The sequence below is a fragment of the Sciurus vulgaris genome, assembly GCF_902686455.1.
Source record: "Sciurus vulgaris genome assembly, chromosome: 7".
Classification (NCBI taxonomy): Eukaryota; Metazoa; Chordata; class Mammalia; order Rodentia; family Sciuridae; genus Sciurus; species Sciurus vulgaris.
The window spans coordinates 121170097-121187688 of NC_136467.1; the positions used below are offsets into that span (position 1 = coordinate 121170097).

General features: G+C 47.8%; 1 protein-coding gene across 3 annotated transcripts in view; it reads right to left on the reverse strand.

The window, feature by feature from the left end:
- Positions 1-15712, reverse strand: part of BRPF3 (bromodomain and PHD finger containing 3) — a 33234-nt gene extending 17522 nt beyond the window's left edge. The window contains exons 1-7 of one of the 3 annotated variants that reach the window (XR_013765352.1): positions 15506-15712; positions 10890-12363; positions 7854-8010; positions 5457-5588; positions 2809-2937; positions 2183-2495; positions 1161-1466 (exon numbers count right to left, since the gene is read on the reverse strand). Coding sequence is in view for 2 of the 3 variants with exons in the window: in XM_079148783.1 (XP_079004909.1) it covers positions 1161-1466; positions 2183-2495; positions 2809-2937; positions 5457-5588; positions 7854-8010; positions 10890-12337 (2485 nt within the window). In the remaining variant the exon portion in view is untranslated. Of the gene's footprint in view, positions 1-1160; positions 1467-2182; positions 2496-2808; positions 2938-5456; positions 5589-7853; positions 8011-10889; positions 12364-12766; positions 13891-15505 lie in introns of those variants that run through there. The other 2 variants (XM_079148783.1, XM_079148784.1) reach the window with 2 other exon arrangements.
- Positions 15713-17592: the final 1880 nt, after the last annotated feature.

Sequence of the window (17592 nt, forward strand, 5' to 3'; positions counted from 1 at the left end):
TTTTGTTTCAAGTTAGATCAAGTAGAGCAGGCAGAAAGAATAAGTTTACAGCAGAAACAGAACAAGTAAGTTAAATCAGTGGTTCCCAAACATGTCTGCTCACCTACCACCTTGAATATTTAAAAAATTGAGAATTCCAAGTCACAACCCAGACCTCCCGAAAGTGAGGCTGGGGATTTGTTTTTGTTTTTTTAAACCCTCTAGGTTATGCTGTGGCAGCTGGTATATGGGGCATGACACTACCCTGCTAGAGACCATGAGTGGGATACAGATGGCATGCACATGCCACATGGGGAGTTGGTTTAAGAGTCACATTGACATTGAACCCTCTAATGCCAAACGTGACCTATCAGTCATCTTCCTATTCTCTGCCAACTTAAAATAAAAAGGGTCACTCACTCCAATTTGGGCCCCTATTTATTGGAGATACTTCCCAATCTTTTGGACTGTGTGGGTAAAAGGCCATCCCAAGCCCTAGGCTCAGGGCAAGTATAAGGGAGACAATTCTGTCCTCAGCTAAGGGGAAAGATGGGAAGAAGCTTAGCTTATAAAGCTCCTGAGTTTCTCAAAATCACTTCCCCAGCTGCCTTTTATAGTCAGGTGCCTCTGCTTGGGAGGGGCCGGCAGACTTGACTAGCTGGGGTCAGAATCATGAGGAAGCTCAAGAGCCCAAGTCACATGTAAGGTCTCTCCTGCCCTGCTATCTCCTCATACTCTGACCCAACCTGCTCTAAGAACCTCTCTTCATGGTGGGAGAAGGTAAGCTGACATTTAACTGGAATGTACAATATGGCCATTTCAGGTGGACATTCTGTGGTACTTCTCAATTGGTTAGTCAACAGCTACTGCTCCAGCACCTGAAACTCCTGAACCTCCCCCAAATCAAGCAACTAACCATCCACATCAAGGGCCCCCAGGAGCACAGTCCAATAGCCAACATCTACTATGACAGATAAATTCTGATCTCTACAGGTTATTCAATATTTTGATTATCATCATTTGATATGGAAGGGTGATCCTTTTGTGGGCTTTTGTTTGCTCAGGGGGTCAGACCTAAACTCGAGGAAGGATATTTCTGAGAAATTTCAGCTTAGCCCTTGGGAGTCCCATCCTCCCACCCTGACACACCCACGCCCTGCCTGCCTGTGACTCACTCTCACCTCTGTCCCCATCGTCTTCTGGCTCCTCCTGCAGGGCCTGCTCCAACACAGCTGCATCTTCCTGGGGCCCTGCTGGCAGCTCCCCATTGGACATTGTCTTGTTCAATGATGGTGGCTGTGGTGGTGGTGGTGGCTGCGCCAGCTTCTGCCGAAGGGCATTGATCTCCCGGCGTAGCAGACGGACACGGCGGGTACGGGCCCCACTGGACCGCATGGCACTCACCAGATCCAATTTCTCCAGCAGCTCCTTCAGCTGCACCTCTGGGGACAAATGGGCCCGATTCTCTGGGATGAGGATGTTGTCCACTGCCAGGGAGAAGGGAGGACAGAAGGGGCTGAAGGACCTGCCCAGCCCAGAACAAGGGAATGGGGCTGAATCCTTCGGATGTGAAATGCGCTCCTGGAATGCCGGGGCCAGTGGCTTCCAGCAATGTCACCGCCTTTGCCCTACAACATCACTGCCCAAAGGCAGACACAGGGATGAGGCCAGAATGTGGGAAACATCTGCAAGAAGCAGTTCACAGTCATGATATGGGCACTGTGGAGCAGGCACGAGGCAGCTTAGCAATGCCCTGGCCTGAGTGACTGGCTGTCGCCATCAAGCAGCAGAGAGCAGGGGGTAGGTGGTGTGTGAGGCTCAGAGGCAATTCTGTTTTTCTGGTCCTCCACCTGCGCTCTTCTGAACAAGCCAGACACACATCAGCATGTACTGCCCCATTCCATGCTCCAGTGCCACACAGAGGGGATCCAGGAGAGGAAGACTCCTGTGAAGCTTTAACTTCTCCAAAACAGACAGCAACACCTGATTCCCTTTTTCTACCACTCAAGAAGTGCACTGGTTACACTTTACCCTGGAACTATTCAATCCACAAGCAGGTATACCCCATTCAGTACCTACCCCCAACTTTGATACTGGAGCCTACACTATACCCCGCAAGGTCCACCCTGACCCCTGGCTCTCTGAGCTCTGTCCCTATGCCTCTTCCTGATGCCTTTTTGCCCCACCCATCCAGGCTTCTCACCGTCTTCCCAGGAGAAGCGGTAAAAATCTTCCAATTTGGGTGATTCAGGCAGGTGGGTACCCCTCTCGGGGTCATAGCCAATGTTCTCTGCCTGCCGCCGGGCATGCCGCAGGATGGCCCCTCCCAGGTCCCGCAGGCGGACAGCTGCTCGGTGGAAAATTGTGTCTTTAGCATTATACTTCATGCAGTTGGTAACTATAAGGTTAAAGTCCTCCTCAAACTCCTCCAAGGTGCGGTACAGGTGGGACTCCAGCTTCCGCCTCATAGTAGAAAAATCCATTGGCTTGGATATGAATTCCAGGTAATCTGGAACCTAAACATATAAAACCTGTACAATTACAACAACCATTTACTAGCCAAACAGGCGCACCCTTCACCGGCACTCTTGGCCTCCCCACTTTCTGGTTTGGTCATGCCAGGTTCCTTCAAAGCCTCAGAGGCCTGGCCCACCCTGACTTAATACTGACCCCTCACCATGGGCAAGTTTACTGGCTTTGCCAGATATCACACCCACCCAGAGTTCTGTACCCGCTTTGGCGCAGCTCCTCCCACCCCACCCCCAGCCTAGTTAGACCCTATTTCCAGGTCAGGAGGGGTTTGTTGCTCAGGATGTGGCAGGAACTTGCCTCACTCAGGTTGACGGGTTCGGCAAAGATGTGTGCGGGGTCCTTCTCCTGCAGCAAGTCCAGTGTTGTCCTCAGCAGCACATTGAATGGCATCAGCTCCAACTCCATGGCAGCTTGCTGGACCTTGACCTGTATGGGAGGTGGGAGCACTCAGAATGTTCCCTGCAAAGAGGCAATGGAACTTTTTCTTGACAACTTAACTGTCATCAATAATCTATAAAATTTTCACAGAATATTAAGCTGCCCAGTATATGAGGAGCTATCACCCCAATCCTCTGCCTAGGAATAATGACACCAACAGTAGTATGGTTTGAAGGGGTCTCCCAAAAGTTCACTTGCTGGAACCTTAATTTCCAGTGTAGGAATGTGGCAGATGTGGGGCTTGACTGGAGGTAATTTACATACAGGCTCCACCCTCATGCATGGATTAGGCCAAGCTCCTGAGAGTTCTCACGGGAGTGGGTTAGTTTCTAAGGGAATGACTGTGTTATAAAGGTGAGTTCTCCCACATGTGCTTTTTACTTTTCCACCAAGAGATATGCAGCACAACAGCCCTCACCAGAATTTCCCAGCTTCCAAAATCATGAGCTAGATTGTGTGTGTGTGTGTGTATAGGCACACACAACACACATATATGTATTTATATATTTGGTACCATATTTTGAGACAGGATGTCATTAAGTTGCTGAGGCTGGCCTCAAATCCTCCTGCCTCAGCCTCCTAAGCTGCTGGTATTACAGGTGGGCATCACTATGCCTGCTGAACTTTTCATTATAAATTATCTAGTCAGTATATTCAGCAAATGAACTTAAACAGTGACCATTTTGTAAATTTCTTATGTATCATGCACCACACCAAAACTAACAACAGTAACAATAATTATTATAATTCCAACAGTTTAAGTTTATACTTTTATAATCCATACCAGGCCATGCACTAAGCATTTTATAAAATATAAGTAAGTATATGAAAGGTTAGATATTTTACAAACAAGAAGCTGAAGCAGAGACTATCTGCCCAAGGTCACATAGCTAATAAGGGGTAGAGTTAAGATTCAGTACAAGACAGTCTGCTTCATGACCATTCTGCCCCTTTGCTTCTCTACTGGTATTACCTCAATTAATCATCACATAACTCTGAAAGAGAAATTATGATCCCCATTTTACAAATATGGAACCTGAGGCTTGGAGAGAATGTGATGGAGTCACTAGTCTAAGGTCATCTGACTAAAGAATGGCACAGACGACATTTGAAAACAGGCCTGACTTAGTCCAAGAAGTCCAAATGTGCCTTGGACAAGAATTTTTACCTAGAGTGTGCAGTTACTGATCCCATCAGACCTGGCTTGTCTGGGTTGGACTGGGGTGACCAGGGTCTCCAGGCTCAACTCTCAAGTAGCAAACAACTTCACATATTTAGAGTGATGTTCTGTACAAATCTCCTTCTATGTGCTACCTTAATGTGAAATGGTTGGGAAGCCTACCTCTTGGCCTCATCAAAACAAGTCTGACTACTTTACCAGAGCTTGGGCCTCCTCTCCCTCTCATTTCTCTGAACATGAGGCAGGAAGAGAAGTACAGCTGTGGGACCAAGCCTGGAATGGCACTTACAGTTTGAACTCATGGAGAAGATCCTGAGATATCCTTCCTGGTCACCCATGCTAACTATGGTAAGAGCTGCCCAGAAGCATAAGTGGAAACTCAGACTAATGCCCTGCTAGAGAAGAGCTGAACAGCAACATAAGAGTTTAGAGAAAGAGAGTAAGAAACATTTTTAACCCAAGCCTCTGAAGCATGTGAGTAACAGCTGCTATTCCTGGACTAGAGAGAACAGTTTTGGCTTGTCATCCATTCAATTAATAGTATTTGCTTTCTGCTATGTGCAGAGCACTACAATAGATATTTGGGCAAGGAAAAGCGTATCAATAACAACAACTGCTGACACGTCTATAGCCCTTACTAGGTCAGGCACTGTTCTATGCTACTTTTTATATATACAAAGTCATCTAATCATCACCTTATGAGTTAGGCTCTATTATTACCCCCATATCACAGATAAAGAAATGAAGGCATTAAGAGATTAAGTACCTTGCTTAATGTTACACAGGTAGTAATTAGCAGAGCCAGGATTTAAACCCAACCTAGTATCACAGCCCATGTTCCTAAACCACTGTGCTACAATATCACCTACCTCATCATGCTCAGGAGAGAAGAATTTCCAAGAACTGAAGTTGGAAAATTTAAATGATTCAAGGCCACAGTGTTTAAGGGCCACGTAAGACCCCTCAGCAATCCCAAGCCAAGGGTTCCTAGTCAGTGATGCCCATTAGAATGGCCTGAGAAGATCTTCAGAATATTCAAGCCACGCTTCTGCCTGACACAGCCTGAATCAGAGACTCTAGATATGGCTCAGGCACAGGACATTAAACTCATGCTTGAGGTCACAAAGAGTTGAACCCCCAAACACAGAAGCCATCAGCAGCTCCACACCCAATATAGAGTAGGTAGAGCTTGGAGCCCATACAGTTGGGCCGGAAAGGGAGAAAGAAAGCTGGCACCAGGCACAGGCTCCTGGGTCTCCCAGTGCCACACTAAGAGTGGGAGAAAGGACCTTGAACAAGAGCCCCATGGCTGGGGGTTCCTCCTTACCTGCTCCCGCTTGAGCTTCTCTCTCTTCCGAATCAGCTCAACCAGCAGCCGCGCCCGTTCCAAGTCATGCCGCAGCTTCTGCCAGTACTTCAGCTCTTCTTTGACTGCACTTGTCTTTTCATCCTGTTCTCGCTGTAGGAAACAAGAGGAGGCGCTGGGGGCTTCCTTCCTGCCCACAGTCCTCTCCCTGTTCAAGCGTCACAGGCTTCAGGAGATGGCCGAAACTCCCCAGACAGGGCCTCTGAGAGCCTCTAATGCACCCCTCTTGGCCCTGTGCCTTCCTCTTCCCTGGCCTTATAACAAGTTTCTCCATTATCAGCACAATAAACACTACTGGAGAGGGCTCTGGGACTGCTTCTTCTTGTCCCCCAAGGATACCCAGGATCAGTTATGGCCCTTAGGGCTGGAAAGAATTTCAGAAGAAAACTAATAGACACCTCAGGGGTGGAAAGAATCTCACCCTACAGCTTGGACTTGGCTAGAATACAAAGTCAAGCGGCTTGAACAAAAAAATAAATAAATAAACAACTGTCGATTTTGCCCTAGAAGAGGTAATAGTTGTTGGGGGAAGGAAAAGACCCAGTGATTAAAACAAAAGCACACTGCAACATAAAGACAATAAAAACTGATAATGTAAACTGAATATAAAATGCTGACAGGACAGAAAGTAGAGAAAAGTTCTGGGTAGGTGGGGGTTAGATAGGGAAAGACTTCCTTGGAGGCATCTAGCAAGAGCTTCACATACAGTGGTAGACACAGAAGGCTAAGCAGTAAGGAAGGTCTATTCCGGAATTGACGGGACCAGAGGGATGGAAATGTGGAGGTAGAATTAGTGATTTTGTGTTTAGTAAAATAGGATGGTCAGAGTTGAGTAGCTGGAGAATCATAAAAGCCATAGGATCCAGGATCCAGCGGACAAGAAGCCTCAAATGCCAGGAAGAAGAACCTGGATTTGGCCTGCCTGGAGAAGGAGGGTATATTCCGGAAAAAGAAGTGATAGGATGGAAAAATAGTATATATGATCCTACCAGTTATAGAGCAAAGAAGTAGAGGCTGGAGACCACCTAGAAAACTACTGCTGAGACTAAGGGGGTGTGGTAGGCAAGGTAGTGTAAAATGAAGACAAAGGGCTGATAAATTCCCCAAAATAGCTTAGAGGATGATTAATTCTGACCCATTATGGGATAAAAGTCAAAAGGAACTCTAAGGTGGGGAACTATTGATAAGAGGTCAGGAGGGAGAAGGGTATCATGGCAAAAATGGGAAAATAAGTTTACTAAAAGGAAGATAATTCATTCAGATTCCAGATTCTCAGTTACACGTAACTACTTCCACATGGAAGCATCCCAAAGGGAATGAGGACAGAAAAAAGGAACGAGAATAAGGCAAAAAATCTGGAGATACTGACACATAGTTATTTTCAATTATTTTTACTTGGATATGGTCTCCAAGTAAATGAGCAGGTAGCAGAGAAAATATTACCATTAAAGAATGAAATGTGGGATCAGCAAAAGGCACAATCAGAGGGGTGGAAGAGATGGGAACTGACATCACAGAAACTCTTAGACATGAAGACCCACCAAAAAAAAAAAAAAAAAATGCACGCTGATGGTCAGTATGGTGGGAATCTGAGGAAAAGACTTGCTAGGAGGGGGTCGCCGACATTGTAGGATAGGCTTCAAGGGAGCAAATGGTCCAGAAGGCTCAAGGGGACCAGATCCAGGCTTGTACTTCAGGAACTTAGTTACAAAAGGCAAATGTGAGATCAAACAGAGTGCACCAGTCCCAGAAAGGTTTATTTCTTTTCTGAAATAGCAGTGGGGGTTGATTTAAAGGCAGAAGTAAAGAAGCAGGTAGAGAGAAAATGGAAGATGCAAATACTGGAAGGGAAATTAGGACCGAAAAACCCCAAAATATGTAGCAACAATAGTTGTTAATGGTGATGGGCCACCACAATTAGATGAACTGTGCACTACAACTAATATCATAAATTTTTTTTATTTACTATGACACATTTTTTGGTGGATGGCAGTATACTATCTTGAGAAAAGGGTGCCTTTTTCTAATTTACACAATGCAGCCACCCTGGCTCCTCTTCCTTTCTGCCCTATCTGGAAGGTTTTCCCCACTAGAGGGGAGGTTGAACTGGCCCTACACTCTCCCCTAGAATTTGCTCCTAAGTCAAGCCTCTACCATCCAGAAAGGGCTGCTGTTAGGTCTGAAGATCTCAGTAGTGCTGGAGGTTATTTCCAGAACACACCACCCAGCAGGGTGATCTCCTGCAGGCAAAGGCTCCACAGAGGACTCAGGGACAGGTACCAGTCCTACCCCTACCATCATCACTTCTCCTTCACTCTCAGCCTCCCTCACCCAGCCTCCAGTCATCACTGCACCTACCTGCTCAGCATTTCTTTGGGACTGCAAGTGCGAGTGCAGGCGCCGGATGAGGGGGACACCATTCCGTGCCTGCCGCTTCAACAGCCAGTAGTTGTGAAGCCGCTGCATGAATTGGTTTTTCCTCTGAAAGGAGAGACCACTACAGATCTTGTTCAACCTTGAGTAGAGGCACAGAGAAGTGAAAGATAGGGTCAGACGGCAGCCAGATTATAGCCCATGCATCCTATCCAGGCCCCAGGTTATTTCTGAGAGGAAGACAGAATAAAGTAGCCAAATGCCTCACCTCAGAGAAAGCTTTGAAAAGAATAGCAAAGTTTAGCAGCTCAGATTCAGCAAGAGATACTTTACTTGCTTTTCCACCTCCTGTGTTGCAGCCTTGGTCCTCCAAAAGAACCCATTTCCTGTGATCCTGGACTCCTTCATTCCAGGTATTAGCCGAGAAACGGGCCTGTGCACCAATACCCCCCAACCTCCTATTAATAAAGGCAGCAAAAGAAACAGGAACTTAAATAAGCTATGGGCAATGTGGCCACTATCACTACCTCCTATGGCTGAGGATCCCACTGGATCAGGGGTTAGCTCACAATCAAGCAGGAAGGAAAAACCAGTAGGAATACATCAGGTTACTGCTTTCTGAGCAGTAACCAAATCCAACCCCTAAAGAGTTGTTTTGACCTCTGATTTTCATTTTTAAAAATCTCAACAGCCTAAAAATGTCTAATTTTGAGCCAAATGGGAAAAAAAAAAAAAAATGGATCTAAAGGTATAAGATGGAGTATCTGAAAACCTAGGAACTACCCAAAAGAGAAGTCTTAAGGTCAGGGTTAAAGCCAGTAACACCTGGAGTAAGGCAGGAAAGGAGTAGGAAAGAAACCAATAAGAACCTAAAATTTCTTATCTTAATGCCCATACTGTAAGAGTAACATTATTCACATGTCACAAAAAATGGAAAAGCAGCTTAGAAATAGCAATTAAATAAATGGTCAATGCAATTAATGCAGTTGAGAAGATGGTGGATCTGGGTGAGATTTGAATCTATGATCTCTCTGCTCTATTCTACTATGGTATATTCCCAAATTGTTTATCCACAGGGTAAGTCAGGTCTCAGTGCTCCTGTGTTACTTCCTCTGCTTTGGCTCTTCACCCCACTCCACTGAAAAAAGGATAAGTGTGGCTAATCAAGAAGGTGGAACCTTAGAAGGATGGGCTTGTTGGGCAGGACACTGCTTACCTAGGCCTTGTTCATCTCCATAGTCGGACGTCCCTGCCCCAAAGCCAAGCTTACAAAATCAAGGCCTACACCTTTCCCCAAAGGACAGATCCCCACCAATGCCCATGCCAAGCACACCTGCCCAGATGCAGGCAGCCCCCTCCCTCTACAACCTTTTGGCCATGGAGGGCCCCAACAGCATTTGTGCAGGTAGGGAAAAGAATAATAATAATAAAATAGCAGCAGCAGCAGTAACCACCATTTATTGAGCACTTACTATTTGCCAGGCACTGTGCTAAGTGCTTTACTCATATTACCTCATTTACTTCTCACAATTCTAAGTGATAGGTTCACTTATAAATAAATTAACTAAGACTTAGAGCCATTAAGCAACATGTCAAGTCACCAAAGTACTAAGTGACAGAAGGTCTGTCTGGTTCATAGTGTAGCTGGTGCCTGGGAGAGGCTCCAGAAGAGCAGACATGGCACCCAAAAAATCTAGCCCCAGGGCATAGTCACCCTACAGACAGGGACTAAGCATAGATCTACGTATCTCAGGAAAGAAGTAGCCTAGAACAACTCTATGCCTAGAATACATTCAGAATCACTAAGATTCTAACTTGGGGCACAGGTTGCAACAGGAGCATACCTGCCTTGAGCATACTTTCGTATCTTCTTCCCTGTCAAGTCTGGTTAGGCAAATCTGCCTAACCAGAAATCTGAATAGGTGTTCCCCTCATACAACTCATTTCCCACTATCTTCTGTCCTTTCTCCCTAATCTCACTGAAGTGATAGCAGGAACATAGCCTAGAGGCATCATGAGCTCCAGCTTACAGTCCAAGATCTGTCACTTTTCACCTGGTTCCATTCCTTAGAACAGGATGTGGCATGTAGTAAGTGCTCAATAAATATCTCATTGAACGAATAAAGGCATAAACAACTTTACCTCCTGTGGCCGTGGTTTCTTCATCTGGGGGTGTGGGAGAAGGTGCAAGGACTACATTAGATGAACAATCTCCAACATTCCTTCCTGCTCTAATCCTATACACCTGCTAATGAATCACCCTTGAGTTGAGCCCCTGCTGGAAAATCCCTTCTCTTGCTTCTCTACCAAACTCCCATCCAACAGCTTCAGCAACCTAACCGAGATTTTAAAACAGGTACAATGATCTCTCTACAGAATCAGTGGAGGCCCAGGAGTTTTAGTTACACAGCTGAATTTCCCCCTAAATCTAAAGATTCTGAAGAGGAAGAATAAAATGTTCTTCCCATACTGCCACCCCTCATACAAAGTCCCTGTTACACCCAGGACAGTGTGTTGGACAACAGATGTGTCAACCCCTTAGCACAGTGGTTCCAAATTAGGAATATTTCTATTCACCTAAGGATATTTAGAAACTTAGGTGAGAAACATTTGAAGTTATCATAAAGATCAGGCAATGGGAAGGGATGAAACTGGCATTTACAAAGAGCAGGGATACTAAACATCTAGAAATGTAAGGGACAGTTCTAACAATGAAGAATTATCCTGTCCAAAATACCAATTAGTGCTGAAAAATAGTAACTTAGATATCCTGTTACCTGAGTTTCTAAGCAACTCAAGTGTTTTACTTTACTCTGAACCAAAGGAAACACATTACTCTGAGGGTACAATCAAAACCACAAAACAAACCGGGTGAGCCAGAATCTAAAGGAAAAGTTTAAATTTGGGGCACCGAAGAGAAATGACATCCACCAGCCATATGTGGGGAAGGCCTAGCCCAAAGTCAAGACCAAACCAAGAAGAAACCATGAATCCTTAAAGAGTCCATCTGGGCAGGCTCACCTGTAAGAGGGTATCTGTGGGACAGTGACCATGGGGACAGTAGTGGGTGTGTCTCGGCCCGCTTCCTCTGGTTCTTTCTTGATCTTTTGCTTCAAACTCATCTTGTTCTTCTTGGGCACTCCCTTCAGGGGGCCACCCGCCCCACCTTGGCCTTCCTGCTCCTCCTCCTCCACTTCTTCTTCTTCTTCCTCCTCCCCACCACCCTCCTTCAGCCCATCCTCATCCCCAGCCTCACTGAGGCTCCGAGGGGAGTCACCCTTCCTCCTGGTAGTGGCAGAACCTGGTGGTGAGTGGGCCTCACAGTAGGCGGTCTTGCGCACGGTGAAGATGGTGCCATTGAGGCTAGTTTCTCTCATAGGCTCAATCTTCATGAAGAGCCCAGCCCGCTGTGCACATGTCACATGAAAGGCTGTGTAGCAGTTCACTTTATGGCACTGGATAGCTGCACCCAGCCCCTTCTGCTTGCAGATATAGCAGGTTAGTTTCCATCGAGCAGGTGGGATGTTGTCAATGCCCTCAATAGGCTCCAGGAAGACGGTGTTAGCAAAGCAGACTTCCGGGATCCAGATGGCACACACTACGTGGGCCCAGTGCCCATCGCTGGTCTGTTTGAAGGCACCACCCTTGTTGGGGCAGAGGACACAATCCACAGGCCGAGAGGGAGACTGTAGGCAGCAGCGGCATAGCCACTGGCCCTCGGGGATATAGGGCACACCATAGCACTCTTGGTGTACAGCCAGGTTGCAAATGTCACAGAAGAGAATGACGTTGCTATTATGGCATTCATCATCCAGGCAGACACAGCAGAAGGCATCTTCATCAATGAGTGACTGCTGGGCCCCACTGCTGCGACTCTCCAAGTATGACTCCTTCTCAAGCCGGTCTACCAGCAGCTCGAAGGTGTCTGCTGACACCAAACTATGCCCATCTACTCGCCGCTTCTCATTCACCATGTCCAGCCACGCAAGGTCCTCCTCATCCATGTCGTACTCTACCTCTGCATCCAGGTCTTCAGGTGGCTTTTCAATGTAGCGGTAATAGGCGGCAGGCAGTGGCGGTGCTTCTGGCTGGCTGCCTGGATCCACCACACGGAAGCTGGGCTGTGGGAGGTGGAAGGAAGTTCCAGATGCATGCTTAGAGCAGGATTCCTTCTTTTTGCCCTTGGATGAGGTTTTCTTGGACTTGCCAGGGAACTGAGGCTGCTCACTATTTTCTTTGTTACTATTGCATTCGGTGATATCCTGAGCAGTCAGTTCATCCTCAGTGATGATCTTAAGAGGGTCATAGATGCTGATACGATGGAGGCGTCCATCAATGTCCACCTCAACAATACGCTGGGCCTGAGCATATGTTAAAGTCTCCCGGGTGGGTGAGCACTTGAGACTGTAGGGAGATGGGGAACGCCGGCCCTCGGCATTCTGCCGCGACTTCCGGCGAGGCTTCCTCATGGCACCTAGGAACCAAGGAGACTGACCTAAGGAGAGAAGACCAGGAGACTGTGAGCTGGGTATTCATGCACACCTGCCTCTACTCACCCTTCCATCTGATCAAGCAGCCACTGAGAGGACTGGCTGTTCACAGTCTGTCCCTGAAGCATTCAGATGGCTTCACCATCAAGTCTTTCAACAAACATCACTTCTAGTGAGACCTTCTCATTACTCTATATAAAACTGCAAATACCTTTTCTCCACCAGCTATGGACCTTTTATCATGCTTTATTTTCCCCTGCAACACACACCATCTTCTACCATGCTATGTAATTTACCTATATATAATGTTTATTGTTTGCTTCCTTCTGCTAGAATGTAAGTTCCAAAGGGTTGAGAATTTATGCCTGTCTTCACTGCTGTATCCTCAGTGCCTGGAGTGATGCCCACCTCCTAAGTAATTCTTCAATCAGTATTAGGTGAATGTATTCAGTGAACGAAAGGAGCAATCAAACACTCGTGATCCCTGTCTTCAAGGTGCTATGACTAAAGTAAAGGGAAAGAAAACAGATCCTTACAATGTGACACATGGAAAAAGCTTTATGTTCAAATGGTGTACATAGGGTGGTAGGATAGCTAACTAAAACAAGAGATGGTGGTTAAGACTTCAGAAAAGATAAGACAGGATGCCATAGGGTATACAATGATAGTCCCAGCTACTTGGGAGCCTTGGTGGGAGGATCACTTGAGCCTGAGTTTTGAGGTCAGCCTGGACAACAATGCAAGATCCTGTCTCAAAGAAAACAAAGTCAGAAAAGAATCCACTTTTGAGTTCTGTACCTGAACACTAGGCCCCATTAGAGGATTGAAAACTCAGGTCTAGAGCGCTCTCCCAATCCATCTTACCATGATGGAAGTCCTATCTCTTTCCCTCTCTTTTTTTAGTTGTATCTGGGATTGAACCCAGGGCCCCACACATATTAGACAAGTACCCTACATCTGAGGTACATCCCCAGACCTCTTAAATTTTATTTTGAGACAGGATCTAAGTTGCCCAGGGTGGCCTTGAACTTGTGATCTCCCTGCCTCAGTCTCCTAAGTAGCTGAGATTAACGAGCATGTGCCACCACACCCAGCTCCAGAAGCCCTATCTCTTGGCCCCATTCAGGGTAAAGGCATCTACAATGCCTATCACATGTGGTCTAAGGCTTCAAACTACAGTATGCAGGGCATTTCCTGCAAAAGGAAGCATCCAGGATAACTGGCTAATACACTTCCAAGCAGAGATCCTGCAAGTTCTGGAAGCAGCACCAAAAGATTTCTACTGTTGTAAGTGGCCTGTCTGGGTTTCTCAATGGACCCAAGACCAAGGTGACGGAGACAGCTGTCTGAGGTGATTCTTAATACTTTGTTAGCTCAAAAATCCCTCTCTCCCATAATACTTACATCTAGTCTACCCTTGTGCAGCACACAGAAAGCCCTAAAGTTTTCCACATTATTCTCTGGAAGGAAGGAACTATGAGAAGCTCATAAGGAACAGTTATCAAAAGCCATCACTACTAGGAAGACTTTAGGGCACAGACCAACCATCTTTACAAAGTGGATGGTGATAATTTAACATACTTTTATTAATTACAAAGCCCTTTTCCTTTTGGTATTGCTCACAACTACCTTGGCTGACATACACATACTATTTTTTCCATCTTATGGATGAAGAAATAGCAGCCCAGAAAGGTGTCACTCAAAGCCAGTCAGGTGGTCTAGTACAAAAAGAGGCTCTGGAGCAATCTAGGTTCAAATCTTGGCCCTATGTGACTTAGAGAGTCTTCTAATCTCTCTGTGCCTCCATACTTCATCAGTAAATGAGGGCAATAAAATCTACCTCTTCAGGAAGGCTGTTCCTTAATAAGGTATTATCAGCATCCTTATTTAAAAAGGGCTTCTAATCCCAAAGTGACTGAAACAAACAAACAACTTGCCTGAGGAATAGTGCCAGGCAGGCAGGCACAGACCCCATTTGGAGCTAAAGGAAACAGAATCATCACAGCAATTCTGACGAGGTTCCAGATACCCTTGGCCACTAGATTCCTTACAAATACCCAGTTCCCAGAGGCAGCCCAGGCCAACAGATGTGCTTCATTGTCCACCCCTCCAAAAGCAGGGGAGCCCCTAGGAGAGATGGGAACCTCTATCTCAACACCAGTTTTCAGCAGCTCGGAGCCCTCCCTTCAGGGAAGCCCTGAACAGCTTCCCACCTGCCGCCTCCTCCGCAGCTCAGGAATCTCTCAACTAACCAGCGAGTATCTATACAGACCTCTTCGGTCCTACCCGAGCCTCTAGACGCCGGGGAGCAAACCCTACAGGAGGAAGGGCTGCAGCTGAGGAAAGCGAAATGAGCTTCGCCCACAAGGCGCTGACAGTCGAGTTTTTTGGCGGGAGTTTTTCAACCTACACAGCTCTTTCCACATACAAATCTACAAAATACCACAACACCCCCCAGAGATGTCCTCAGCACCCCCTGAGCCCCGACTCGCCCACCCCGCCCGGATCCCCAAAGAACGAGGAGTTTCTGCAATTAGACGGAATCTCCGCACTCCGCACAAGATACTCAAGAGATGAGGGAAGACCCCAGTCGAGGCTACTGCCCCTTTAAGGGGCCGCCTCTTTCAGAAGAATCTTGACCCCTCCGAGAAGGATAAAGGAGGGAAATACATCTCCTCCCTAAAGGGGAGAGGGCGAGGGCATCAGAGACAGACTGACGCGGAGTCAGACCCTCAGAGAAAGCGAGCGCCAGCGAACGAGCAGGGCAGAGTCGAGCGCCTATTGGCCTCCTGACCTGCCCGTCAAGGAGAACTGGAGGGCCAGGGGACGCACTGGGGGCGGAATTCTCCTCTGGCCTGGCCAATTGGAAAGCGTGGCGGAGGCGGGGCTTGGCAGCTTGGCTTCTAGGGCCGGGGGGAGACAAGATGGCGGGTGCGGGAGGGGGTCTTTGCTTTTCAGCTCCCCCACACGCCCGCCTTCTCCTTCTCCGCCGCCGCCCTCGCTCCAAGGGAGAGCTTTCGCGCCGCCCCCGCCCCGATCGGGAAGCCTCCCGCTTCCCCGGTTTCCACCCCCCGCGAAGTCCCTGGTCCCCGTAGGCCCTGCGGCTCCCGCCCCCGTTCTGTCCGGCCCCGCTGCCGCCCCCATTACCTCAGCCGCCGGCCCGGCCCCACCGTTCGGGGCCCCTGGGCGCGGGCGGGACGGCTGCCGAGCAGGTCGGCGCGGCCCTGGGAGCGGAGCGCGGCCTCCTCCCGCGCCGGCCTCCGCGGCCTCCGCCGTGCCCCCTCCCGGCGCGCGCTGGGGCCCCGGCCCGGCCGCCGCCACCGCCGCCGCTCCCGGGGGAGGAGGGGGAATGGAGTCGCCGCCGCCGCCGCCGCCGCTGCCGCCACGGAGCCCGGCCGAGGGGAGGGAGGGATCAGCCCCCAGGCAGGATCCGCCCCTCCGGCCTCCCCCCGCCACCTCCACCCCTTCCCTCGCTCCCTCCCTGGCTCCGCGGGCTCTCCCGCTGAACAGGAGCGAGAGCGCGAAAGAGGGGGGAAACGGGAAAAAATCCCCCCGCCCGTGCCCGGCGCGGCTGCGGCCGGGGCGGCGCGGAGAGGAGCGCGGAGCCGCCGCCGCCGCCACGGGGCACCGTCCCCAGCTCGGCCTCACGGTGGCGGTGCGGACGCGGCGGGGGCACCGAACAGAAACCCGGTCTGCGCCCGCCGCGGCCCGACTCACCCCAGCCCTGCCCGCGGCGGGGTGAGCCCGACAAGGGAGCTGGAGACGTTCGGGTCTAGTTGGAAAAGACTGGGCTGCCTAACTCTTTTGGGTCGTCTCCTCCCCCCATTTCTGCGGGGGAGGTGGCCAGGGTTTAGGGTAACAAACCCCCTCCCCGAACTGGAGGGCGCTACAAAGGTTAAGCGAGGGCAATTATTGAGCTCAAACTGGTATGTAGTATATTGGGGTGCAGGTGCCTGTATTACTCCCAGAAAGTCGCCCCCTCCCCCAGGTCCTGAGGACAAAGGTCTAGCGATGTCCATCCCCTCCCCCAGTGAGGACAGCCAGGGAAGACCCGCGTCTGTCGTGTACAGGTGAGCGACTTGTTCCACACAAGACATCCTTTTTAAGAAACAGATCTGACTTTTCGTTATGTGCCATCCTTTCCCTTCTGTATTTAAAAAGAGTAAACATAAAAGTTTGACAGTCTACTTAAGGACCTCTGGTAACGGGTTTGTCACTGTAGGCATGGGAAACGCTTTCTCCTTAAACCCGAGTTGGCTAGGAATGGGTTAATTTAATGCACTAGGGGCTTTCTAAAAGATGCTTGACAAATGACAACTTCAAACTCAGATGTAATCAAACTGGCTTTTGTTTTGATATATAAAAAATAAAGTTAAAAGGGCTTCTTTGCCACCTCCTTTTGCATATAAATTGGAAAGCTCACCTTCACATGACTGAAGTCTTAAGCACCAATATTTAATGATGTTTATAAAGGATATATGGATAAGCTGCCTTCAAATGCGAAGATGAATGACATATTTTGAAAGCATCTCCTCTGCCCGAACTGATGCACCTTTTGAGATTGTACTATTTCTTGCTCGGTTCTGATGATCCAGGACAGGGGTTCTGGAGTCGGAAGGATAAAGGAAAAGTCTTAGGATCCAAGTCTTCCAAATGTTTAAATTGAATGTACTACTGCTTTTCAAAGTATACATATTTATTATTCTAAGAATTTAAACATAAATCGTTTTAAGTTTAAATGTTTGATTAAAGCAAGGAAGTTAATTTGCATTACAAAGGTTTTCTGAGTAGGTAGCATCTTCTGGCACAGAGTAGTGCAAAAAATACTTCTGTTAACCAATTTTTAAGAGAAAGGAGTGGCTTGTGGTGCTAAGCAAGGGCAGGGCAATGTTTTGAAAGCTGTGAAGATGAAATAGTATGAATTACTGTCAAGTGTTTTAAAGCTAGGGGGAATAATCATTTGGAAGGAAGGTGTGGATAAACGATGATTAATTGTGGAAGGGAAGCCCCAGAGGCAAGAGAATATTGCAATTACTTTTAGTTAAGGAAAAAAAAAAAATACTGAAGACCAACAGGAACAAGAATACTGAATTTCATTTCATGATCTTTTAAAATATGAAATACAATAACCATTTACACATATGAATAGTAACATTTCTTGAAGAAAGTTCTCAAAATTTATTTAGCACAATTCCCATTTGTGTGATTGGGAGCTGTCTTTTTCCACTAAAATG